General features: G+C 43.7%; 1 protein-coding gene across 1 annotated transcript; it reads right to left on the bottom strand.

The window, feature by feature from the left end:
* Nucleotides 1-125: 125 nt before the first annotated feature.
* Nucleotides 126-25,359, bottom strand: MECR (mitochondrial trans-2-enoyl-CoA reductase). Its single transcript, XM_084815603.1, has 10 exons — nucleotides 25,182-25,359; nucleotides 13,046-13,143; nucleotides 10,854-10,985; nucleotides 10,008-10,151; nucleotides 8,601-8,703; nucleotides 5,097-5,199; nucleotides 3,894-3,967; nucleotides 3,117-3,177; nucleotides 2,769-2,841; nucleotides 126-1,912 (listed from the first exon to the last, which is right to left on the bottom strand). The coding sequence occupies exons 1-10, from the start codon at nucleotides 25,328-25,330 to the stop codon at nucleotides 1,749-1,751; spliced, it is 1,101 nt and encodes a 366-aa protein (XP_084671729.1). The 5' UTR covers nucleotides 25,331-25,359; the 3' UTR covers nucleotides 126-1,748.
* Nucleotides 25,360-25,754: the final 395 nt, after the last annotated feature.

The raw sequence follows: 25,754 nt of genomic DNA, 5'->3' as shown, positions 1-25,754 counted from the left end.
AGTACAGCAGGCTGCATAGTGTGTGTGTGTGTGTGTGTGTGTGCGTGTGTGCGCGCGCATACATATGCACCCCACTCTTGTTACACTGCTCAAGTCTAATGCCTAGAAGCACAACACAAACTATTAAAACAATACCATGAAATATATTCGAGGTTGATACAGCAGCACTACAAGGCAGAATGGCTTCAAGGGTGCCATATCCTATTACTAAGCCTGAGCAAAAACACCATCACTGATCAGAGCTAGAGAATTTTATTGGAAATGAAAATCATTGGCATTTCAATGGCCATTACACGGTTCTGCAAGAACAGGTTTGCAATCAAATATGATTTGCCTTCATTTCAGTTACAGCCATCTTGGTATAAATAACCAATCTGAAACCTTTCGTTTCTATGCTTATATACAGAACAGGAGGAGAGCTCTTGAGACCTGCAGCCTGCATCTGGCCCAGCAAGGTTCTCTCTCAGCCCACATAGCCTCACACTATAGCTGTCTGGAAACTCACCTGCAAGCTGGTTGCTCCAGGGGAAAAAGCCTTGGGCTGGACACAGCTCCAGCATCTTATGTAACCCACTTCTAACAGACCAATCCTGTGCTTTTGAAGGTACAACAAGCCAATAAAAGGTCTACCAGATGATCCCCACTTTCCCTGAATGCCTGACCAGATCTGCCTCCCATGTTACATTACTACCTCCAGAACAGGTGCTGTTACTTGTCGGGCATTCCTATGCCTTCACCAAACATGTATGTGTCATAGAAGTAGCAAGTAAGATGTACCTACACAAACTTGAGATTTAAAAAATGAGAGTAATTTAATGTCATAAAATGTAAGTCAGATGTGTCCAACATGGTAATCTGTGATCACAGGACTGACTTGTCAGAGCACACTTCTATGGTAAGAAGTCACCTTGAGTTGAACAGGGGGAAAAAGGATCTATAGGAAGTTGCTATAGATTTTTTTAAATATTTTTTACAGTCTATAGATCAAAAGTTCTCTGCCCCTAAAAGGGAGAAATACTTGTTACATAGTAGTACATCAGCCCCAAAATGGAATCTGTTGCAGAATCAGATTTATTTATAGCAGGCTTCCTCAACCTGGTGCACTCCAGATGATTTTGGACTACATCTCCCAGGATTCCTGACCATAGGCCATGTTGGCTAGGGCTGATGGAAGTTGAAGTCCAAAACATCTGGAGGGCACCAGGTTGGGGAAGGCTGCTGTATATAAATTAGCTGTGCTGAACAGCATTAGAGCAGGCAAATAAGTCTACTACAGCAGGGGAAAAAATGACTCACCTCCAGACAACTGGTGAGACATGTTCAACATCAAACATATCCAACCCATGAGGAAGCCCCATTATAAGCTTTGGCAGTAGGTGCTCTGAATGCACATGCAGAGCAGTGTTCGTGCAGCTACTCCACCACAAGAATGGTCAAGGTGCAGAAATGCCCAAGGTTGTTCTTCCAAGGGTGTTCCCCACCCCATCTTTTGCAATGAAACTTACGAGCATTCCCTAGTTGTGTAGAAACAAAGTTCTTATCTCCCACAACATCATTATCATTTGACAGTGATCTTGTTTATACACTCACTCAAAATCGGGCCTTTTGCTCCGCACAGGTCTCCCTCTGCTGAGGGAGAGGAGATGGAGCTTTGAAACGGTTCAGTTCTCTAGTCCTGGAAGCAATCAAGCCAACTAGGACTGAACCCCACTTGAACCCGTTATGTACATTTTCCCATTAGACCAACTTCACATGAGGAGGATCTGCTTCGCTGATACATATGGCTTCATGGAGGCCTTCAAAGCAGCTTGGTAATTGCCCAGCGGGATCTCTTGGCAGGCTGGAGCAGTGAGTTGACCCTTGCGAATGAGACTGCACAGTTCTGTGATCATGTCTCTCAGTTTCTCTTTGTCTGTATGCATTCAAGAAAGCACAGAATAGGTAGTAACTGTTCTCTTCTCAGAACTATTGAGCTCAGATTATACAAGTCTTGGTATGAGAATAAAAAAATTACTTTAAAAAATGGTTTGGCTTTCTAGAAATAAGCAGGCCGGAAGAGACACAAGCAACACACAAAGGTTCTATAACTGAGTATCAATTCAGACTGATGGAATTCCAACACGGTTTGAGTTGCCTCTTTTGTGCACTATGCAGGGCCAGGCTGGGCAGACTTCAAGCTTGTGGAAACTACTTTGTTTTTGAGAAATAGATATCCCATCATAGGTAACCACAGTTCCCTTTATTCCTATAGGAAGAGAGTCAGCTATGGCTTTTTAGTTCCAGACAGCAAGCCTACTCTCTTAATTCAGATAATTTACTCTGTTGGCCAGCTTCCTCAACTTCCTGAAGTAACTGGAGACAGCGGCAATGTAGTGGCTGGAGGTGGGTGGGTGGAATAGACGCCAAATGGTGGCTGGGGGGCAGAGCCAGTTACTTAATGCACCCTGTGAGCGACACACTGGGATAACCTGTATATACAAGTATATATTTACATCTGAGTTACTAAAGATCTGGATTCTAACACAAGGCTCTGAAGATGGCCACCAGAGATGCACAAAGGCCTGATCGAAATCAGCCAATACTTCTGACTGGCAGTGGCTCTCCAAGGTCTCAGGTCTTTCCCATCACCTGCTACTGGAGATGCCAGGGATTGAACCTGGGACCTTCTACATACATGACAGATGCACAAACATTGAGCTATGGAACCACCTCTCACCCTCCTCTTTCCTCCCAAACCCATTTTCAACACTGCATGCATTATCACTTACTCTGGCCATTGTCCCTCTTCCATTGGGTCACCCAAAAGCCACGGAGCTTCACATCCTTAAAGATCAGCACGCTCTGTAGAAATAAGTAGAGGAATTCCAGTTCATGACAATGTTGCAATACATTTTCTTTCAGGGGATATTTTGGGTCACAACCTAGATCAACATCAGAATGGTTCTGCCCTCCAGATGCTGCTCTAAGAACTGTGTATTTTACCAAGGAAAGATGGCTCATTGCAAGGGAAACCTGATGGACAAATGCAACAGGAATAAGCTACTGCCATCTGACAAAAGGAAACAAAATGCACACAAAAGGAAATTAAGATCACCAGAAATATTGTGGCTACTCACCACAGGGATTGTGACAGGCTGCTTTGACATCCCACCATAGGTAACCATGGTCCCTTTATGCCTATGGGAAGACAGTCAGCTATGAGGTTATGATGTTAAAACAGTCTTCAGGCTTGTCCAGTTCCAGACAGCAAGCCTATTATCTTAATTCTGACAGCTTTCTCTATTGGTCAACTTCTTCATCTCCTAGCCATTGGCTAACATCTTCAGCCTTCATTTGTAAGCCACACAGCCCAGCAGTTCACAGCTGAATCTTTTGGGTAGTGTTTGATTGAATTGCAACCAAGATTGCTAGGAGGCAGAATCTTGTATCCCTGAGAAGCCATTTTTGACATGTAATTTTCAATTCACCCATTACCTTATTCCTTCAAGAGGAGAAGTACACATGCACACACACAAATCAGGATTTTGCGAATCTACACTGCTGAACCAAAGATTCCAGCAAGAATCAATACTATTTATTTACATTTATTTAAGGCACTGATATACCACCCTTCATAAATATTTATTCTGGGACAGTTCACAATGCAAGCTAATGTACAAAAACACTGAGATACGCAACACAATTTAACACAATGGGTTGGATCCAAACTTAGTCATGCTTAGAGTAAACCCACTGAAATCAATGGGACTTAAGTTGAGTCATGGCTTACTTGCTCCACTCATTTCAATGGCTCTACTCTAAGCATGACTAAGTCTGGATCCAACCCAACGAAACGATGATTGATTATCACTAAACACACAGAATTCAAGTAACCATAAAACAGCTGAACTTACTGCAAATGACGCAGCAACTCAGTAGCACTTTTCCCTCCTATGCCATTCAAAGCTAACATGGGCTTAGGAACTTTCTGGAGAATAAAAGATTTTACAGGAAGTAAGTTGCCTCTTGCATTGCCTTGCTCGAGTTTTTGTTCATGAGGAAATATTTCACGTCCTGCTTGAGCTCAAAGACTTCTACCTTTCAGGGCTTGAATTCTTGCAACAAGGAAAGGAGACTAACAACCTGAACCCCACCAATTTTGCTTCACTTAGAAGAAACATAACCAAGTAGGGTCAAAGTTGAATTGTAAAGGCATCTGTAGCTTGGCCCAATAGCCAACGAGGAAGTTTCTGGACAGACAGGAGGCAATCACCACCTCATTCCATTGAGCTTTTAACATTTTGTTAGGGCTATGAGTGGCTGGAAGCAACACGTACTGAGTACATTTACTTGGACTCATTAGATCATTTCCTTACAGGAGTGACATTAACATAGAGCAGTATGAAGCAATTGGGGGGGGGGGAGAAGAGGAGCGGATAAACAACATTATATTCTTGCCTCTAAATCTCCACCACTGTGTCTCAAGAAAGAGCACTTTGGTCCACAGCAAAGGTGGAAGCATCATTATGCAATGATATAAAAAAACCTGGCACCTGAATATACTCGTTTTCTTCTTCCCTTCACAGTCATTTTGTATCTTGTCTGAAATTAAAGCTATAATTTTAAACTGTAAACCCTTTTAGTGTTTCAGCAGAAAGGAGGTATAAAATGTAATCCATAAGGAATTTAAAAACTGCTTTGTTGTTTATTTGGACAGGAATATATGTTGCTCCAGTACCTTGACTACCCCATCTTGATCCCTTCACCTCATAGATTGTACAGAAAAATGAACCCAGAAATTAATCCTGAAGAGAGAGATCTTCAGTTTCGTAGAAACACAAACATTAAAAAAGCACTTTGCAATAAGAATACCTCCTTTCCCTTAAATTCCCTGCTACAAGATACTGGGGCCATGAATCGGATTAAATTCAGAAGTTAAATGTAGGTAAGGAGATCTTCATCCATGTTACAGAGCTGAATCCAGCAGCCACTCAAGAGACATCTCTCTCATTATCTGCTACATCTTGCAGCCATTTAACAAGATGATCCGATTCACTGTAGCAACTCCATTTCCTCTCACCATTTCTGGTTCCCAGAAGTCTGATTCTCACCTATACCTTAAACAAGTCTTTCACATCAGGTTTTCTCAGCATCTCCTCTGTGATAACATAGTCTGCTCCGAGGGATTTCAATCTGTCTACAAGCTCATGGAGGTTGGGTCTGGAAAGGCAGGACAAATAGAAGTGTCAAATTCATGCTTGCCATTTATCATGCTACACTGCACAGACAAGAGGCAACACATTTCTCTGGTCTAGAAGCCTGTAAGTCTACCTGCTGTCACATAAACACAACCCCCCCGCCCCCTTCAGGGATGAAAGGAAGGTCCTCTCCTGCACTCACTGGAGCAGCTTCTATACAAACTATTTGCCAATTGCTGAAATGGGCTCTGAGATCTCGTGGGTACTCTTTTGGAAACCAAATTGTGGCAGCTGTTTGCAGTGCCACTTCTATCATACTGCTCTTCCCCAAAAGAAATCCCTTTCAACCACAGTTCCATGCCCACCTTTCACTGACAGTGCCCAAGGAGATGGGATGGGGGCATAAATGTAGAGTTTCAAGGACAATGGAAGCCACAGGTGGAAGCACCGGGGGGGCGGGGGGAGGGAAGAATGAAGAGACCCCAGACATTTTGGAAAAATGTAAGAGCTACTAGCCATATTATTAGTAGGGCTGCAATCAGTTAGATTCGAAGAAAACTCTTTTGATCAACTAACTGATTAAAAGGGTGATCTGACTGGTCAGGCAATTTTTTTAAAGGACACTTTTATTAAGAGTACTTACAAAAAATGAGGCCACTCTCTCACACACATGCACACACGAACGCACGCACGGGAGAGAAGACCTCATTTCAGGTGATTCCTACTGCTATGACAGTTGTATATCATCTCAAAAACAAAGAGTGTTTATCGCTTCAGAACAACTGGCTTTGCTCACATGGAAATGTAACCAGTTAAATATTTCTTTACTCATCTGTTGGTGAAAACACCTGTTTTGCATTGAGCTGGACATTGCAACTTTTAGTATGTTGTTCGCTATGCTACTCTAATCATTATCTCAAACATTAATTTTGCAACTATTTTAAACTTCAACCTTATTCCTACTGGACTGCTTTGGATAGCAATAATTTGAGAATTTTAGAAGTTGGGAGTTGATTGGTTCCACCTGGAAAGTTGATCACTTAACAGTGTAATATCCCTGCTTCTAAGGGGTCAAATGGGTCCCCTTTTTTGTAAATTACCTTTAAACATATTTAACAAGGCCATTTGTATCTTTACTATCAGCAGTATATCAATGAAAAACCCTCTTTTCTAAAGTGAAACTTGTAAATTTCCTTTGCTGGATCAGCATTAACACCTGTCAGTGTTATCAGTTAGTTCTAATCACCGGTCCAATGCTTTGTTTGGGCAGAAGAAAGTCAAGCATTGGACCTCCATGCCAATAATGGCTACTGTGGGTTGAAATGAATAAGGAACTCGGAGAGTGCGCCACACAATAAGCTATGGACACCCCAAATGCTTGAAAGTGTCTTGCACCCCAAACAAGTGTTGGGGCAGATCGATTCTAGGCAATCTTGTAAAGGACGCTCCCTTATTGTGTGGTGGTTCCTTATTCATATCTTCACCCCCTGGCTGTCATTGGCATGGGGGTGCCATGTTTGACAGTGTCGGGTAGTTGTCTCAAAAAATAAATTATTTTGCTATCATTTTAAAACTTCCATGTATCTTTCCCTATCTTTACTGGACTAAAGTCAGTTTTATGAAGTTCCCACAATCATTTTACTTACAGGCTCTACAAATCCCACAGCTTCAACCCTGCAGACTCTCCTGTGCTCCAATCAAACCTCCAACCAACCTTCCTCCCCTTCCCAGCTTGAACCATCTGGTCACACCCTGATAATTTTTTCTAAGAAACATCTTCTGGTATACTGGACTGCAGCTTTCTTGTCATGTCTCCCATGATGTCACTTCCTGGAGATAAGCACATGCCTACTCTGAGCCGTTGTACTGAACCACATTTAAAATGGGCAGGTCAAGAAAAAGAAGTTATGTTGTGAAGCATGCCCCCAAGGGTTAGAGGAGCACAGCACCAAAACTAAGGATATAGCATGTGTGTAATTCAACACACAAAATGTAATGCCTCCATGAACAGGAGATTATCATTTAATAGTACTTTTACGCAAAAGAGGTAAGGAAACCCACAAAATGGATGCAGGTTCTAAAATATGGTATGGATCTTTCTGTGTTCCATCAGTAACCAGGATCTGGAGATGGCTGCCATTCCACTCTGCAAGACTTCAGGCATCTTTAGCAAATGTTTGCATAAGGGCCAAAACAGCTGTGATGTAGGAGATCCCACAATCAGCTCTCCTCCTGGTTTAGCTTTAAAACAGCTGGAGGGGGTGGAGAAAGAGGCAGCTCTGTGTTTGGGCACAGCAGTGGCCCTGAAGATCTTTAACCCTTTCCCCATTGTGCTGAATTGTGCCCATCTCCCCAGCAGGACTGTTGCAGAACTCTGACTCTGAGTTCTGCAACACGTGACCACGGAGTGAAGGAAAAAGAGTTTCTTTATTTAACGCGCGGGCTTAAGGCTGGAATCATTTCCAAAGAGCCAAAAGCCCCGATTTACATCAGCACATTGTTTTTATAGATATTGTGACACATAGGAAACGGCTCCTCCTCTCCCTCCCGTGTGGGGTTGCAGTCCTCAACATTTCTTCTCTTAGCACCATTGTTTATAATACAAGAAATGGGTTATAGGGTAGCTATGATAAGCAGAGAACAGAAGAGAACATGATATACAATTCTATGACCTTAGCTTTTGTTGACAAGATAAGAAATTCCTGTGTCTCGTCAGCTTACAAACATATATTCAAGAGAGCAAGAGCTCAGCAAGAACATGAAGCATGAGACTGCATGAGGCTACTTAGTCTGACCCCCGATATGGCTGCTACAGGACTAAGAGTAAATTTGGGGTGGTGGACAGAGATTTCAATTGGGAAAACAGCACAGGAGGGCATAGTTATACCTCCTCTCCTCCAGCACCACTGCTCCAATAAAAAACAAAACAAAGCAGAGGCCCCCATGGCTGTAGCGGCTCAATCAGTAATTTGGACACAGGAATGAAAAGATCAAATCCCCACTCGGCTACTGAATACCTTTGGGCAAGTTATTCTCAGCTAAGCCTACCTTACATGGCTGTTGTGAACATATCAGGAGAACATATCACGTAAGCCACGGTGTGGGTGAAATACAGAGCATGACAACTTCTCATGTGACATTTCTAGGGCAAAATACAAGTTATAAACCCACTGTATGTACCTGCTGAAAATTAACACTTAATATGGTGATACTTTTTCTTTAAAAAAAAAATTGCATGAGCATCATGCTGCAAGTCTGTAATGTATACCTGCTAAGAAGTAGCTTTGGGAATTGCCTGTAAGAGTATCTCCTCTCCTGCTATGCCAAGTGCAGCAGTAACATAAGGGAGCTGGCTGGACCAAAGCAGCAGACAGAGGTTTTGAGATCTGACCAGTAAAAAAAGCTGTTTCATTGTAGACTCACCTATCTCTGACCACATTTATTGTTTTGATAGTCTTGGCTGCTGCGATCTGGATAACAGCCTGGCCCACTCCACTATTGGCTGCATTTTGGATGACAGAATCTCCTGCAGACAAACAGATGCATCTCTTGTTTTAAAAGATTCCTTTCCTACCCTTTTGGTGGAGGATGCTACATTTCATTCTTGCCTCTTACAGAATACAACTGATTCTAGGCAGCCAAAATCTATGCTGTTCCTAATACTATCCCAGCAACATCCTTTAGTCCTTACTTGGAGGGTCAGCTCTAGAAATGAGAAGGAAGTTCAACTGTCAGTCACGCTATAAAGATTTTAAATGCTAACCTTTATTATTTCCATTGGCAGTTTTTGATATGGATGTCTCTGACAAGTGTATGATCAACACACTAAACTAAAACAAGCAGACATAGAAAACTGTGTGTGTGTGTGTGTGTGTGCGTGTGTGTGTGTTTGGGTGGGTGGAGAAGGAGAGTGAAATATGAACAAGAAAGAAATCCATGAATGGCACAGCAAAGGATGTGTGATGTATAGCTCATCTCGCCAGCTTGGAGCAGGAAAAAAACAACATGACAAAAATCATATAAGTACCGTTAACAATAATTCAACTGCCCTAATTTCACTCTGCTCCTCCTTGTTCCTGGCCATCAAAAGCCACTAGGAAAAACCAAACCAAACATATATCTTACACTGCTTCTGGAAGATGCTCACATCAGGAGCTTTGGCAAGTCTCCTAGGGGACAAAATTTACAATTAAGGAGCAGTCACTGAGACTGCCCCCCGCATGCTCATGCAGTCCAGTGTAGATGGAATCTAAGATGAGTAAGGCAAATTAAAGCCCTCCTGCTGCTCCCTCACTCCTACTCCTCCCTGCATCCTTGCTGGAGATTCCAAAAATCTGTTTCAATTTGTATCCTAACAGCCCTGCTGACACAGAACAAAAGGTACATCACGGTTCTCCCAGTAGCCAACCAGATGCCACTCAGAAACCCACAAGAAGAGAATGACGACAATATCCCTCTCTCACAGGCGCGGGCATGAGACAAGAAGAGAATATAAATAGACAAAGTGCTGAATGTGTAAAAACTGCACACATGCAGACTTCTTTTTCTAGCTACAAGCATATCATGATGACCACCGCTCAAACTTGAAATTTGGCTTTGTCACAAGGGATGGTGAATCACTCAATCTGGTGTTGTTACTAAGAACAAAACTCAACCTTCGATTCCCTTTGCCACATAATACTTCTACTATATCTATATGGACATCCGCATAATGAATTAGGAAAATTACTGCAATCCTTTTAGTTAGCTAGAGCAAATACTCTTGAAGAGGATGTACTGCTGCTACTACAGTTGGCCATGATGTACATGCACTACATCGTCAACACACACCTGGCTTCAAGACCTCAAAGTCAGACAACATCCGATAAGCTGTGCAGGGATTGACGCCAATGGTGGCAGCACAGGTCAACGGGATATCAGGTGGCATTTTCAGCAGGGTTTCCTCACCAAATACTGCCTCTGTTCGCCATGTTCCTGATTTGAAGGATAAAAAAGTGTACTATTCAGGCTACAAGAGCAGCTAGAAACAGGCAGCTTAAATTAGAAGTTTCCAGATCAAGTAAACAGTTTGAAGTAGTATACTGAAGGGCCCAGAAGATAAAACTGGAGTTTTGCCTATCTGGTAGGTCCCAAACATTTAATTTGTAATAACATCAGGGGCTGGTCTCTTAAGCCAAACTAGGCATGATAATCTCCAGCATATTATTTTGGTTCTTAGAGAAGTAAACAGCCACGGGGACCCCTGAGTCAAGGCTATGGTACCAGGTAATTTTTTAACCCTTTTCCCCCATGCCCCCCCCCCAGTTGACCCCTCCCTCCCACTCTTTGCTTCGTAGGGGAAAACATACAGGTGCTCTTGCTAAAAACTACATAATGAATCCATGGCTAAGTAGGTCTCCAAAATTGGAACACTCCATCCACTTAAGAATGCTAGCTCAGCCTACCTAGTCCTAAAATCTCAGCTTACTGATGAAAGCAGGTGGGTGCCCAATGTATCTTCATTGGAGATTTTGAAATGCAAGCCTTTGTGGATGGGTTGCTGGCAAAAGTGTAGCATAAGAGGATAGTCTATAAATTGGAGGATGAGACGCTCAGGGAAATTAATCCCCTTGATGAGTGTGTTTTCTTCCCCTTACGTAGCTGTGACAGTTAATTAAGAAAATGATTTAGGCTCACCAAGTCCTGCATCAGCTGGGATCACCAAGTCACCTGGCTTCAGAGAGGTCACACGACTCCCTGCTTCCATCACTTGTCCAACTCCTTCATTCCCACCAACCGCAGGCAAGTCAGCAAGAATAGCATACGTCCCTGCAAGATGACCAGAACAATGTCATAAACACTGAGCAATGATTGGGTATATAAACTAATACTCAGATTTGTTTCAACTATATATTTTTTAAATCCAGAAACAGATGCCAGCGTATAATACATATGAAGGTATTCTTAACTTATTATTGACCACCTGTCAGCCATAACAGTTCCAGTGGTTGATAATGAATAAAATTAAGAACAATTCACAATTTAAATCAGAAGTGCAGAACCTCAGGCCTAGGGGGCAAATCCAGCCCTCTGAGGTTATTCAGAAGGCCCCATCCCCTTTCCCCCAACCACTGATTGTTGGGTGGTGTCCTGGCTTTTGTGCAGTTTTCTCCCTATTCTAAGAGGTTGAAATGCCTCTCCTAAGGCTTAGTTACTGGCAGTAAGTGCTTGAAACTAAAGCAGGCTAGTACTTATGGTTTTTGGCCCCACCCACCACTGGAATGTGGCTCCCAAGAGTTTCTCTGAAATGGAATTTGGCCCTTGGGCTGAAAGAGGTTCTGCACCCCTGATTTAAACAAATTAAGATAATTACATAAATTAGTAGCAGCAGCGGCAGATGGAACTAAGAGTGTGTGATGATGCATCCCTCCCACAGCTCTCTACATCAGCCTTCTTCAGCCTAGTGCCCTTTGGATGTGTTAGACTACAATTCCCACCATCCTCCACCAGCATGGGCAATGCAGGAAGATGGGAGCTGGAGTTCAACACATCTGGAGGGCAGGTTGGAGAAGGCTGATCTAGATGTTCTGGCTGCTGCCTTATCCACTTCATCCTTCTGGCGTGCCCCTAAATGCATCATGTACCAGCGACACAGCCCCCAGTTGCCCCACAGTCCTTTTAAAGTGCTACTGCAGCACTCCAAAAATGGGAGTGGCGGTTGCTGCTTCTTAGAGCAACCAACTACACCAGCCAGTCAAGGTCAATCTGGGAGGGAGCCAGCCGGCAGAGAACCTGCAAAGTGAAGGGGTAAGTTAGATAGCCCCTGCTGCTACTTCTCACCTTCAGTCAGCCCCGAATTTACATGGGTAACAGTGCTTATGAATACCGTGCGTATGTGCGCACACACGTGCATGTGTTAGAGACAGACAAATAGACAGATAGTAGAACAGGCAAAAAAGGGATAAATATATATTCTTTAATTTCTATCAGACTTGTTGGCTTCCACCTTCGTCAGTGGCAGTTAGTATAAAAGCTGAAACACAGCCCCCAGGATATCTTGTGGAAGGTCTCTTCCTCTCACAGAAGGCAAATTCTGGCTCCAACCCAAAGTATTTAGACTTGCACTTTTCATAACTTACATGACACACAAGCACTTTGTACGTGGTGATCGGTTCCAAAATACAATAAGGGCGCAATCCTATGTTGATAGTCAGCAGCCTCTGAAGTCAGAGGCTGCCAAGTATCTTAATGCAGGGCAGCCAGAGCAAGGAGGCGATCCTTGCCTCCGTGCTCCAGCCGCCCTGCATTTTTGCTAGATGGGTGATTTCGCCCATCTAGCTGCAGCACTTCAGAGCAGGAGGGAGGAAGGAGGCTGGGGTATAGGAAGCTGTGTAAGGCAGCTTCCCCAGTCTCCCCCTCCCTACAAATGCCCCCTTTTCCCTGTTTCTGAGCACAGAGAGGTAGCCAGTGTGTTTCCCTCTGTGCTGGCTATGAGGGGGAGGAGAGCGCAGTTTACCAGCTCCGAGGTTGGAGCCCTGTCTACGACCTCGGAGCCAGTAAACCAAACAATCCTATGGCACCCCAGACACCGTCTAGGGGACATAGGACTGCTCCCTCCATAACTTAAGCACCCTTTAGAAATGTTTGTTTCCAGAGATGCAAACTAGTACAGCCTGAGTTGAACTGGTGGAGAGTTGAGGATGAAGGAAGGAAAACCAGCCCAGTAAATCCTGTGTGTGTGATCTCACTGGGAAAGATATGTCCTTTGGACAATCTGTTTACCTAAATGCCACTTGACAGCACTGTCCGAGGGAACAATGAGTGGATAATATGACGGAATGATACCGGGGGCACAAAAATGAAACAGTTTGCATGAAAGGCAAGGTTACCTTGAATCATGTTGATGTCTGATGGATTGATAGGGGCTGCAATCATTTTCACACGGACTCCATAATCCCCCAGCTCCGCCAGATCTATGTCCTTTAGGCTGGAAGCAAAGGCAGACAAAATACAGTATTATTCATAAGGTTCTCCCCCGCACCCCCACCAAGTGGTTCTGAAGCCTTCTGCTGGAGTTTAGTCTGTCTGTTAAAGATGTAGCCATCAGCTTCAACTTCTCTCACAGAAGAGGAAACTCACATGGACTTGTTTAAGTATCATTCTCCCTTTAAAACCTCTGACAACATCCTAAGAACTTCTACAGGAGTACCTGTTGATCCTTTTGGGGTTCTTAACCTGCCTTTCGAGAAACCAGTTTCATAAATAACTCAGGATGCTTGCTACAAATCACTCACTTGGTTTTAATAGAGAATCCAGAGGACGTTGTTACCAACTTGTTACATGGCAGTGTTCTCCATGCTGACCACCTGTCTTTCCCCCCCCCAGACCCAATTTGTGGCCATACCTTCCTCTCTCCTCCGCTTCCCACTTAAAATCCAGTTCCAGCCTCAGCCTGTCAAGTATGGGCTGGCTTTAGGGCTACTGTCCCTCTGATAGGTTCCTCCTCCCATTCTTTTAAATCAGTTTCCCCCTCATAATTACTTGTGTCTTGTTCACTTGTGCATCCCAGTGTTCCTGAATTGCACTTAATTAGCCAGTTCTTGTTCCCTGCAAAAGGGGGGGGGGGTCCCTTTAATTACTGGTTTTCTTTTTACAGCCAGAGCAACCCCTCATATATTTATTTATCTATGGCTGAAAAGAGGAAACCAGTAATTAAACACACACACAGCCTTTGGAGGGAACAGATACTAATTAAGGGCAATTCAGGGATTCTGCAGCCAAGGCGACTGGACAGGAAGGAATGATTTACAGAAACGGGCTTGAAAGAAAAGGGAAAGGAGAAAGCTACTAATTAAAGTGACAGTGGCATTTTAAAATCTTTTTAAAATGGTCTTTTAGATGGAATTTTTATTTTTGAAATAGTCCTTAAAAATAACTGTACTGGTTGGTCCTGCTGTTCTTATCTTTCTGGCCTGTTTAGAATTGTGTTGTTGTAAGCCACCATAAGATTGGGGTTTCTTCAAAAGGCTGGGAATAATTGTTAATGTAAATAAGTTGTGAGGAGCATGGAAGTTCAGAAGCTACAACAAAATGCCCCGCTACAACTTTGAATCTCTCTTATGTGCATCTCTCAGCCAGAGGAAGTGACAGTGTATGAGGAGCATCCATTCTATGGCAGCTTTTCCCAACCTGGTGCCCTCCAGATGTACTGGCCTATAACGCTTATCATCCAAGCCGGCATGGCCATGGGGATGGTGGGAGTTGTAGTCCATCACATCTGGAAGGCACCAGGTTGGGGAAGGTTGTTCTATGGTGTGAGCCCTTAATCCTAACAATATTAAATAGATTTAATTAATTTCAAATCATGCAATTTCAGGTAGTAATTTAATTTTAGAGTCATCCCCCCCCCCCCCCCACACAGACCTCACGTCAGTCTTTGGTACATCTTAGATCTAGACAGACATTTTTGCAGAAGTGTTATCTGTCACCGATAAGACTTCAGCACCCATAACATTGTTTAATTTCTTCATAAAGTGAAAAAGCCACATGCAGCTGGAGCTGTTGGAATTAAAATAGGTTTGCCTGTTTCAACAGAATAGTTCCAGTCGTCTCCTCTGAAAGCCCAATAACTGCTCCTTTCAAAAGCTTTCAGATCCTGATGGTTTTAAACCAGACTGATCACAAACACAATTGCTCATTTGCAGCCATTAATGTCATAGGGAATTTGTGTATAGACTCTAAGTACAAATACCAAAAGCCCTTGTTCAAGTCCCAAGTAGCATCTGTGCTACAGACGAGGCTTTATGGCTTAGCTCAGCTTGGAATTATTGCTCATCTGTTTGGACTTAATTGGAACTGAGTTATCCATCTACCATGTGGCTGAAGTGGTTATGTTCTGTTCACATCTGCAGCCTCACACTAAAGTTAAATGCATAGTGTTTTTTTACCTGCATGGTATTTGATCTCCCCACTCCCACAACAAGCCCATTTCATTTTGCCTTCATTACAAATACATGCACACAACTTCCTTCTTGACAACCAACCATCACACAACACCTGGGATGCCCCTGGTCTTATTTTATTGACAATATTTTAGGCCACCTTTAGGCCACCTATTTTAGGCTACCCTCCCAAGGCTGCTTACACAAAAGCAAAACAAAAAACAGAAACAGTTTCAATAAAACAGAAGCTAGCAACAGCTAAAAATCCCTAAAGTTGACCAAACCATTAACATTTTGAAAGCAGCAGAGGATAACTTTCAATAGTCCAGGCTAGTCCACATATTAAATAAAAACATCTCAGCTAAAAGCAATTTGAAACAAATGGTCTTCAAAGCCTGTTTAAAAGCTGGAACTGACAGGACCAACTGTATATACGTTGGGAAGATGCTCCAGAAATGAGGGACCGCCACTGAAATGGCCCTGTGTTCAGTGCTCATCAATCTAACTAATCTTATAAGCAAATCAACAAGCAAGACCTCCACCAAGAACAATCTTAAGACCTAGGCTGGGTTCATTAACTCACATAAGAAGGGTACCTGTTAAATTTCCAAGAGTAAGCACCACAGTGACCTTTTGTTAGCAGTGGTAGCTGCTCAGCGAGGCCTCACCTGTACCTGGAGACTTGCTGCTCATTACAAATTAGGGATTTAGCATACTTTCCTTTAGGTTTTTCTAATTTTGAACTCTCTAGGTTGGTGTAGCTTTATTCATATTAGAAGATCATGATGGTGTCAAGCATGACCAAGGGGTTTGAGACAAAGCCAATTCCTAGCTCTAACTGAAGTAGAGCTAGGAATATTCGGAACTAGAATACTCAGAACTCCACTCGTGTTAACTCCATCTACTGGGTGTCAGTAGCCACTACAGGAGAAGTGGCTTCTTTGCTGCAGCACCCTAGTTTTTAGCATGTGGGTACTTGGGGATACCATTGGGACAGAAGCGTAACTTGCCCTCTGTAATTGCCAGTCTCAGGGGAGGGGTAAGGAACAGGATATTTACACCCTACCTTTACACTACCAAGTCTTCAAGGCAGCCTATAAAATCAGAATAAAATCATTAACAATAAAAGACTAAAACCCATCCAGCCACACAACCCAATAAAAGGAATAACAGTGGCAATAAGATAAAAATGAGGAGATGCTCCACTGAATGCACTAAAAAATGAAGCACAGGGCAGTATCCAATGTTAGTCCTACTTAGAGTAGACCTATTAAATGCATTAGACTTAAGTTTGTCCCATTCATTTCACTGGGTCTACCCTAACTTAAGACTAACATCAGGTACTACCCACAGTTTTGATTTGGTGCCTGCATAATAAAGGGCAGGTGATAAAATGGTATTTGGGGAGATGGGTATTCAACAATTGGAGTGCCACCATAGAAGAAGTTCTATCCCTGGTCACCACTCCCCTAACTTTGAAGGATTGGGCACCTGGAGCAGGACCTGAGAAGGTGACCTTAAAGAACAGGCAGGTTCATCTGGAAGATGGCTCTTCAGACTGTTGGGAGGACATGCATTCCCAACTGTAGAGCCAATTTGAGAATTGAATTAAGAATTCAAGAATTTGAGGCTTTAAGAAGCTTAATGCAGGAGAGAGTGAAAGTGACATATTCATCCATCCCTAAGATCATCCTCAGCAGTCCTTCTCCAGGAGCCCCTACCAAAGGAAGTTAGGTGGGTGGCTACTAAGAAGAGGGTCTTCTCTGTTGTGGCACCCTGGTTGTGGAATGAGCTTCCCAGAGAGGCTCACCTGGCACCTACATTGTGCTCCGTCTGGTGCTAGGTGAAGACCTTTATATTTTCTCAGGCAGTTTAGTCTCGCAGTTTGTTTTCAATCGTCCCCTCTGCGCTTCAGCCGCCCCACATTCGTGGCTGGACAGCCAATTTCGGCTGTCTAGCAGCAGGAAGGTGGAGCATGGGAGGAGGCTGCCAGATGACACACAGGATGTGTCGTACCGCATTTCCGTTTTCCCCGCCCCAGAACGTCCCGTTTTGGCCACTCTACGCTCCTCTTCCGAGCACGGAGCTGTTCCAAGCTGCCTGTAAGGCAGCATGGGGGGGGGGGGGTCGGTTCCCGGAAACCCACATATCCTATGGCCGTCTAGCCGTGGACTAGTGGCCACAGGATTGCTCCCTAACTCTATTTTAAATCTGTGCATTACTGACAGGTTTTATTTTGGTTTTTAGTTTTATTTTATACTGAAGTTTTAAACTTTTATACTGTATCTTACGTTGTATTTTATGTTTTTAATTGTTGTGAACCACCCAGAGAGATTCCGCTATTAGGTGGTATATTGATGGAATAAATACATAAATTGCAGCCCATTTGCTCACAGAGCACAGTGGGACCTATTGAGAAGCAAATCAACTCCTTTCTACATGGCTCTAGCCTTTCACCTGCATTTTCTTTTGCCTTGGATTCTGCTCCTCGGTGGAAATCTAGAACGCAAAGGAACCGTTTTTTATGGATAGCAAAATGCCCACCACAGTAAAGGACGAGGTGTGTTTGTATGGCAATTTGCAGTAGAGTGGCAAGGATTACTGACTCCCAAATATTTAATGAAATCAGCATTACCATTAAATCATGGTAATGTTTAAATTATACTGCTGAAATGCAGAAAGCTTGGGGTAACCAGGAGTGGATTTTTGTGAGGAAGGACAGTGAACTGCAATAGGTTCTAGTACCCCAAAACAAATTCCTGTGCTCAAAATTATTTAAATCTATGCATATGTCTTTTTATTTATTTTATTTATTAAATTTCTTAATCACCCATCTGGCCGGTCACCCAGTCACTCTGGGCGATGTACAATAGTACAAATAATCTAAAACAGTAACATTAAACTTTAAAACATCATATTCTAAAAATACCCTAACCCACCCCAAATGCCTGCCTGATCGATCGATCTATCTATCTATCTATCTATCTATCTATCTATCAATCAAATTTCAACAGGCTCTGGTTGGTGGATCTTGGGGTTCTAGTAAAAAAACAAAACAAAAACAAAGTTGAGTCCAGTGACAGAACTCAGTGTGAGAAGAAAAAGAATGGGCTGTGGCAGCCACACATGTGATTCCTTCACCTCCAACTGCAGTGGACTTGTTAGGTCAGTAATTTTTACCCCCTAAAGCAGGGGTGGGGAACCTATGGCCCTCTGGATGTTGTTTGACTACAATTCCCATCATCCGTAACCACTGGCTGGCTGGGGCCAATGGGGTTTGGAGTATAACAACATCCGTAGGACCAGAAGCATATGGCTAATTACAAATCTCTCTTCAGAAATGCTGGATGAATAGGTAGTCTGGTCGCTAATGAACAATCAGGAACAGTAAAACCTTGTACAGAAGAAAATTCAACATGAGATGAGACCTTGTTCTCAGAATTTCTACATGGACCAGATTTTTTTTTAATTGTTAATTTATAGTTCCCTTGAAAATTTGATGTTATAATGGAAATGTTGACAGACCATTAATTGCAACACTGCCAGCAAAGTATGGCAGGGACCTAATCCTCCAAATTTGCTCAAATTTATTATGCCATTCAGCTGAATAATGGTCACTCGCCTCAACTGATCAAGTAAATTGTGTTAGAAATCCATTGCTTAATCTACAAGATGCTAGGCAGGGAATTTTATGGCCAATGTCATATTTGATTTCCTTTCAGGACAGAAATTAAATGTTATAGTGGCACGTCGAAACAGCAGCACAGGAGTCAGAGAGCACAGAATCCCCAATAAGTGCAGTTTGCTTTAACCAAAAGAGGACAAGTCTGCCAAGCAGCACATACGAAACTCTTGGTGTCACCAGTGCAAGACACAACTATCTCCAGTCTCCACTACTTCTCTTCAAAGCCTCTGTTGCCACCATTTCACCTCCCCTATTGCCCCAAATGGCCTTCTATCCTTCTCTGCTCCTATCCTGAAGAGCACTCATTTCCAGCAGATTGCCTAGTGATCATAGCTTGATTTGCCACAGGCATCGTGGGCCCCTTAGACTGCACTACCAGTAACTTTCCCTCCTTCTGGGCTTGCTTTCCCAACACAGGGTAAAGGAGAGTATCTTCCTGCCAGGTCCCTGGAATGTCCACATACCAAAAACACCATCTTAATTTAAATTAAAGCAAATTTCTATTCACTTCCTTTAAATATCCAGTAGCTCCATGAATTACAGTTCTGACAACTCTCGCTCTATTAGGATAAGATATCCTCCCATAGGAGGCTGTCTTATATCAGGTCAGAGTATTTGTCCACCCAGCACATATTGCCTGCTCTGACTGGCTGCAGCAACCGAGGGTCCTAGGCAGAGGTCTTTCCCATCATCAATGGCTAAGACAGACTGAACTATGAATCAGGTCACAGTTTCGATCTCACCTGTGCTCATGCTTACTAGAGGACAAGCCACACCCCCTTAGCCTCCCATCTGCAATATGGGGGATACCTACAAGGATGACAGGGCCAGAACTGTGGCCTTATGTTAAGGGTGAGTTGGACAGTTCTGTATGGGTTTGCACTCCCTCAGAACGATCAGGGTTATAGTCTGGGGGTACTTGTGGGTACTTTGTCACTGGAAGCCCAAGTGGCCATGGCAGCTCAGAGTGCCTTCTAACAGCTTTGACTGGGACACCAGCTATGGCCTCGCCAGGACAGGGATGGCTTGGCCACAGTGGTACAGGCATAGTAACCTCAAGAGTGGATTACTGCAATATGCTCTATGTGGGGCTGCCCTTAACGTTGGTCCAGAAGCTGAAGCTAATGCAGCAGCTCAACTGTTGTTGGGAACTAACCCTTTTTACCATGTAACACCTCTGCTGAGGGAACTGCACTGGCTGCCTATTCACTCCTAGGCCAGGTTTAAGGTTTTGTCATTAGTGTATAAAGTCCTAAACAACTTGGGACCAGGATATTTAAGAGAATGCCTTCTCCCTTACCAGCCTGCCCAGTCACTGAGGTCATCAGATAAGGCACCCCTGGTAGTTTTGCATGGACCTTCAGTCCATTTGGAGTTCACTCAGGGTAGAGCCTTTTGTATACTTGGCTTCCTCTCTATGGAACTCCCTGCCTGATGTCAGGCAGCCACCAACATTGTTTAGTTTTTGATGCTGTTCGAGGACATTTTTATTTAAACAAGCCTTCCCTGACTAGCCAGCTACAGTTTTATTGGCACAATCTGATTTTAATAATTTTAATTCTGTATTTTGATTATCATTGTTTCTCCCTTTTGTATTGTTCACCACTTGGATATCTGAAGGAATGTAGAGTGGTATATAAATCTTCTAAATAATAAATAAATAAATAAATAAATCAAACAGCTCAATGGCTCCTAAACTTGGCAGTGTAGGAGAGGTTGGTCTGAGGGTGGTTGGCGCCAATTTCGAGATAGAAAGGATAAGAAATGGCATTTATAGCAGTTTAAACTTTGACAAGTGGCCCCCAGCAGTTTGACAGGTATTATCAGATATTTCCCCCCCATAGACGTTCCTGCAGAAATGCGCCCAGGAAACTGTGCCCATGGCAAATTGTGAGTTACTTAACTCATGATTTGGCGCTGTTATATGCAATCTGGGTCTAAGACAAGCTGCTGCTGGTTTTCTATCTCCTAAGCCTAGGTCCATACTTTTACAAGCATTATCATGTTAGCATATCTGTTCAAGGTCCCAGCTTTAGAACCAATTCCTTGGAAAAAAGAGCAGGATTGGGCCAGAGGTTCAAGAACGTACTTTTAAGTGACGGAAAGTATTCCAATGCTGCATCAACTTTATTAGCTCCCAATATGTCCTTGGGATCATTTCAAGTTATTAGTAATTTACTGATATTTTGATTTTCTTGTTTTATGATCAAATGTTGCGAATCACTCTGGTCTCAGCCAGCCAGCCAGCCAAGGCAGAATATAAAGGGCTGTTCCCGTTTCTAACAGGACCGCAGAGCTGCCAATGACTGCCTCATGGCACAGCTCTTAACACTTCCCCCATAACACCTGTCACAATTTCTTTTTTTAAAAGAGCAGTTACAAGTCAACAGTATTTTACAACATACTGACTTTTAATCAAGGCACACAGCAAATATGCAAAGCAAAGCAAGCACGATCCAATTCAAAACACAACTTCTGTTTAGTACAGTCTGGAACCTCAAGCAATCCAAATTGAAAGGCAGAAATTAAAAATCCACGATTCCAGTGACCTGAAGAGATTTGGTAATTTGAATCCTTACAACTGGATTGAGTATTTCTACAACAAAGAATGCTGTAAAATATATGGAGTTCAAAACCTGGGTTTGAATTAGACATGGGAAATCTGCGTTCAACATTTGAGCTGAATCAGAGGTTCATGTTCAGAATTGCAAATGTTTGTGCTCACTCAAAACTGTGCCTTTCTGACAAAGTTTACTTTGTAATTTTAGAAGCAAAAGCAGGCATTTCAGATAACTGAAGAGCCCTCACTCAAAATCAGATTTGCCCATCTCATTATGACTATGCTCAAAGTATTTAAGTCCCAATAGCTAGTTGGACACCGACTTAATTCCAGCTAAAAAGTTATGTTTGTAGGCTTGATTACCTCTGCCTGCCAAGTAAGAGGGAGAAAAATGGGTGGGTATAATATCTGACACAAGACAAACTTAATGTCAGACCTGCTTAACACAAACATTACCTACCTGGGTCCTTGGAAGATTCCAGTAGTCAGCTAAACTTTTATATAGCCAAAATAAAAACTGAACTTCAAAACAATCAGAGTACATCTGCTGGGAGCTTGAGTCTTACATGGCATATCAAACTCATCACCTTCCCAGGCATGGTAGCAGAAGAGTCTCTGTGCCCAGCTGCCAGAAGGATTTTGTGCTCCGAAGCCACATTTTGTGGCTGCATTTTGACATCCTGACAACTATGATCAAGTTAAGACCCCCAAGAACTAAGTTCTTGGATCAGAATTTAAGATCTCAGCACAGCTACATAAAATTGTTCCAGTTCTTTCACTATTATTATACGTTCTGCAGAGATTATCCATGAGGGCAATGCCCAGCAGTTGAGCACTACCCTGTAATTTCTCTCACCTGGGGTCTTAAATTTAACAGTTCAGAAAAAGCAATGCAAGATGGGGGAAGATGCCAAAACACAGCTTGGGAAAATTAGTTCACATACATTTCCACCATATGACATGGAGGATTTGAGGTAACTCAGAATTATTTTACTTGCCTGACAGGCCATAGAGAGGAATCTAGAGTAAACAATGGTTACTATGATGCTGCACTAATAGAAGCCACATGTCCTTGCAACTGCCCCTAAAGTAGCATCCAGTGCTCGTCAACTGGGGTAGTGTTAGTGCCTAATATACCTTACAGATCTTTTTCCTGCCTTCCCTAATGTATTGGCTAACCTGTTTTACGTTATCTATATAGTCCTTCTAAGAACATAAGAGCTGTGCTAGATCAGACCAACGACCTATTTAATTCAGCATTCTGTTCCTACAGCAGCTAGCTAGATTCCTATGGAAAGCCCACAAGCAGGACATGAGTGCAACGGCACCCTCCCACTTTTTGTCCCCATCAGCTGGTATTGGGAGGTATACTGCCTCTGATACTGGAGGTAATATATAGCTATCCTGACTAGTAACCATTGATAGCTTTATCCTCAATGCATTTTTCTAACCTAACTTGCAGGATTTTTGAGGGTAAAATGGAGAGGAAGAGAGTCATGTACATGGCCTTAGGCTCCTTGGAGGAAAAGGTGGCATATAAATGTAATAATAAAATAAATAAAATAATTCCCTTTTAAAACTGTTCAAGTTAGCGGCTGTCATTACATCTTGCAGTGACAAATTCCACAGTTTAACAAAGCTCTGTGTATCATAGAATCATAGGGTTGGAAGGGGCCTACAAGACCATCAAGTCCAACCCCCTGCTCAATGCAGGAAGCCTGACTCCCAGGAGGTCTCCCATCTAAGTACTAACCACAGCTGACCCTGTTTAGCTTCTGAGATCAGAAGAGATCAGGCACATCCAGCCCTTTGCTTGGTATTGATGGTATTAGAGATGGAAAGGTATCTTGCTATCTGGCCTCATAATACTTATTGGCTGAATTTCTCCCATTATTTATTTATTTAGCTAGTTTGGCTGGAGTGGGATGCGTCATCTCATCCCTCCAGCAAACCAACTTATAAACCAATTCAGATAGTTCCTTGTTAAAAATCTTCCTTCTGCTTTAGACACCACTTCACCAGTCAATTTTGATTTTTTTAAAAATGCCAATTTCAGAACAGTCCTACCTAAAAGCTCACTCTTAGCATTTTTAATTTTTAGTTAAGCCAGACAACAGACTCAGTGTGTGTGTTTTATATTGTGGGACCAACGCAGCTGCACAGATCTGATAAATGCTTCATTAAGCAATCATAAGAAAAAACGGTTTCAGCAAGGCAGAGACTCCAAGATGTTTCAAAAGTTTTTCAAGATCTTGCTTAGTGGTGCTATACAGGCAAACACTTGCCCAGAAGGGTCAAGAACCAAGCCTAGGTCACCAGCTACTTGGCTCTGGCATCCCACTGCCCTATTCTGTGAGCTGCATCAGGCCATTCGATCTTAGAAAATATTGAATAAAAAGTATGGGGGCAGGGAGAACAGAGAGAAAGGAAAGAAAAATCACCAAGTATTCCCCGTAGTAACCTATGGCTGCGAGAGCTGGACCATAAGGAAGGCTGAGCGAAGGAAGATAGATGCTTTTGAACTGTGGTGCTGGAGGAAAATTCTGCGAGTGCCTTGGACTGCAGGAAGATCAAACCAGTCCATACTCCAGAAAATAAAGCCAGACTGCTCACTTGAGGGAAGGATATGAAAGGCAAAACTGAAGTACTTTGGCCACATAATGAGAAGACAGGATACCCTGGAGAAGATGCTGATGCTAGGGAAAGTGGAAGGCAAAAGGAAGAGGGGCCGACCAAGGGCAAGGTGGATGGATGATATTCTGGAGGTGACAGACTTGACCTTGGGGGAGCTGGGGGTGGCGACGGCTGTCAGGAAGCTCTGGCATGGGCTGGTCCATGAAGTCACGAAGAGTCGGAAGCGACTGAACGAATATACAACAACACACAGGCCAGGTCCAGTGGCCATGCTCAACCAGAATAAAAGCCGACCTCCTGAAATTATATTTTATACCAACCATCTTTAGCAATTTGAGTGTTAAATTAAGGTAAAACACTCAAAGGGGAACACCTTTTGATTGATTATATTAACATTTAGTATTGCATACATTTCCATTAAAGGACAGCAGCACAACGCTGCAGTTGCACTCCCTTTCCCAAGGTCTAAAGCCCCTTGAAAAGCCCATCTACTTTATATATCCAGTCTACATTTGCTGCCCTCTCTCAGGCCTCAGGGTGGAGGGGCTCCTCCCCATTTCATAACTATGTGAAGGGCAGAAATTCAACAGGTAGCAGCTTCCCCCAACATGGGGGGAAGCAACGAATAGGAGGGGTCGTTTAGCCCATTTAATCCTTGCCAGTTTTATGGGCTGCAATCCCATACACTCTATGAGCCTGTGTGGCATAGCGGTTATGTCCCCCCCATGTTGAGGGAAGCCGCTACCTGTTGAATTTCTGCCCTTCACATAGTTAAGAGTGTTGGGCTGGGGCTCAGGAGATCCGAGTTCTAGCCCCCACTTGGCCATGAAGCTCACTGGGTGACTTTGGGCCAGTCACCGGCTCTCAGCCTAACCTACCTCACAGGGTTGTTGCGAAGATAACATAGAGAAAGAGGGCCACGTGAGCCACTTCGAGTCCCTGGCAAGGGGAAAAGAGATGGTATTTAAATGCAATGACAGCAACACAAAACACTTACCTGGGAGTAAGCCTTATAAAACACGGCGAGGCTTACCCCCAAGTCGGCGAGCATAGGATCGGGCTGCGCGGGCTAATACAGGCGCAAGACTCAGCCCAGAAAGAAAGGAAGGTTTGTAACCCTACTGGAGTTTCTCTCATCCCCACAGCAAACCGACGCCCAGCCCAGCCCAGCCCAGCCCAGCCCAGCCCAGCCCTTCCTCCCTTACTGTAAGACCTGAGCCGGCTCCCCGTGCTGCTCGTAGACCAGCCCGCGAGGCCGCGCTTGGGTCGCCGCTGACACAGCGCGGAGGCCGGCGCCGAAGAAGGGCCGGAACGGCCGCCGACGGCTCCCTCGCACCAGCGCCGCAAAACCCATGGCAACGACCCCCACCCCTCGTTGGGCGCGGCGGTGATGACGCCACCGCGGCCCCTCTCGGCCGGCCTCAAAACGCGTCATCCGCGAGCCTATCACGCCAGCGACGCCAAAGGCCCGGCCCCGCCCCGCTTGGCCCCGCCTCTGCGGGGAGGCTCCGCCCTCCAGGCAAGAAGCGAAAGAGTGGGCACGTGACCGGCGGGCTTCAAAATGGGGATTTTGATTTCGTGGCGGGGAAAGTCGGAAAGTTTTTTTTTTTTGTATCTATGCAGAGGGAGGAATCATGAATCTGCTGGAGGGGAACATTCCAGGGAGTAAAGATCTGCCTGACCCCCTCGGAAAGGGGGTCCAGAGAAACCATCGCCTAAAGTATTTATTTAGGGTGCAATCCTAGGCGTGTTTTTGCGAAGAGAAAACTCCCTGGAAA

Source organism: Heloderma suspectum, chromosome 10 (genome assembly GCF_057233095.1).
Source record: "Heloderma suspectum isolate Gila_16-S chromosome 10, 16-S_ref, whole genome shotgun sequence".
Classification (NCBI taxonomy): Eukaryota; Metazoa; Chordata; class Lepidosauria; order Squamata; family Helodermatidae; genus Heloderma; species Heloderma suspectum.
Note: the sequence above shows the minus strand (reverse complement) of the source record. Positions and strands in the feature narration are given on the sequence as shown.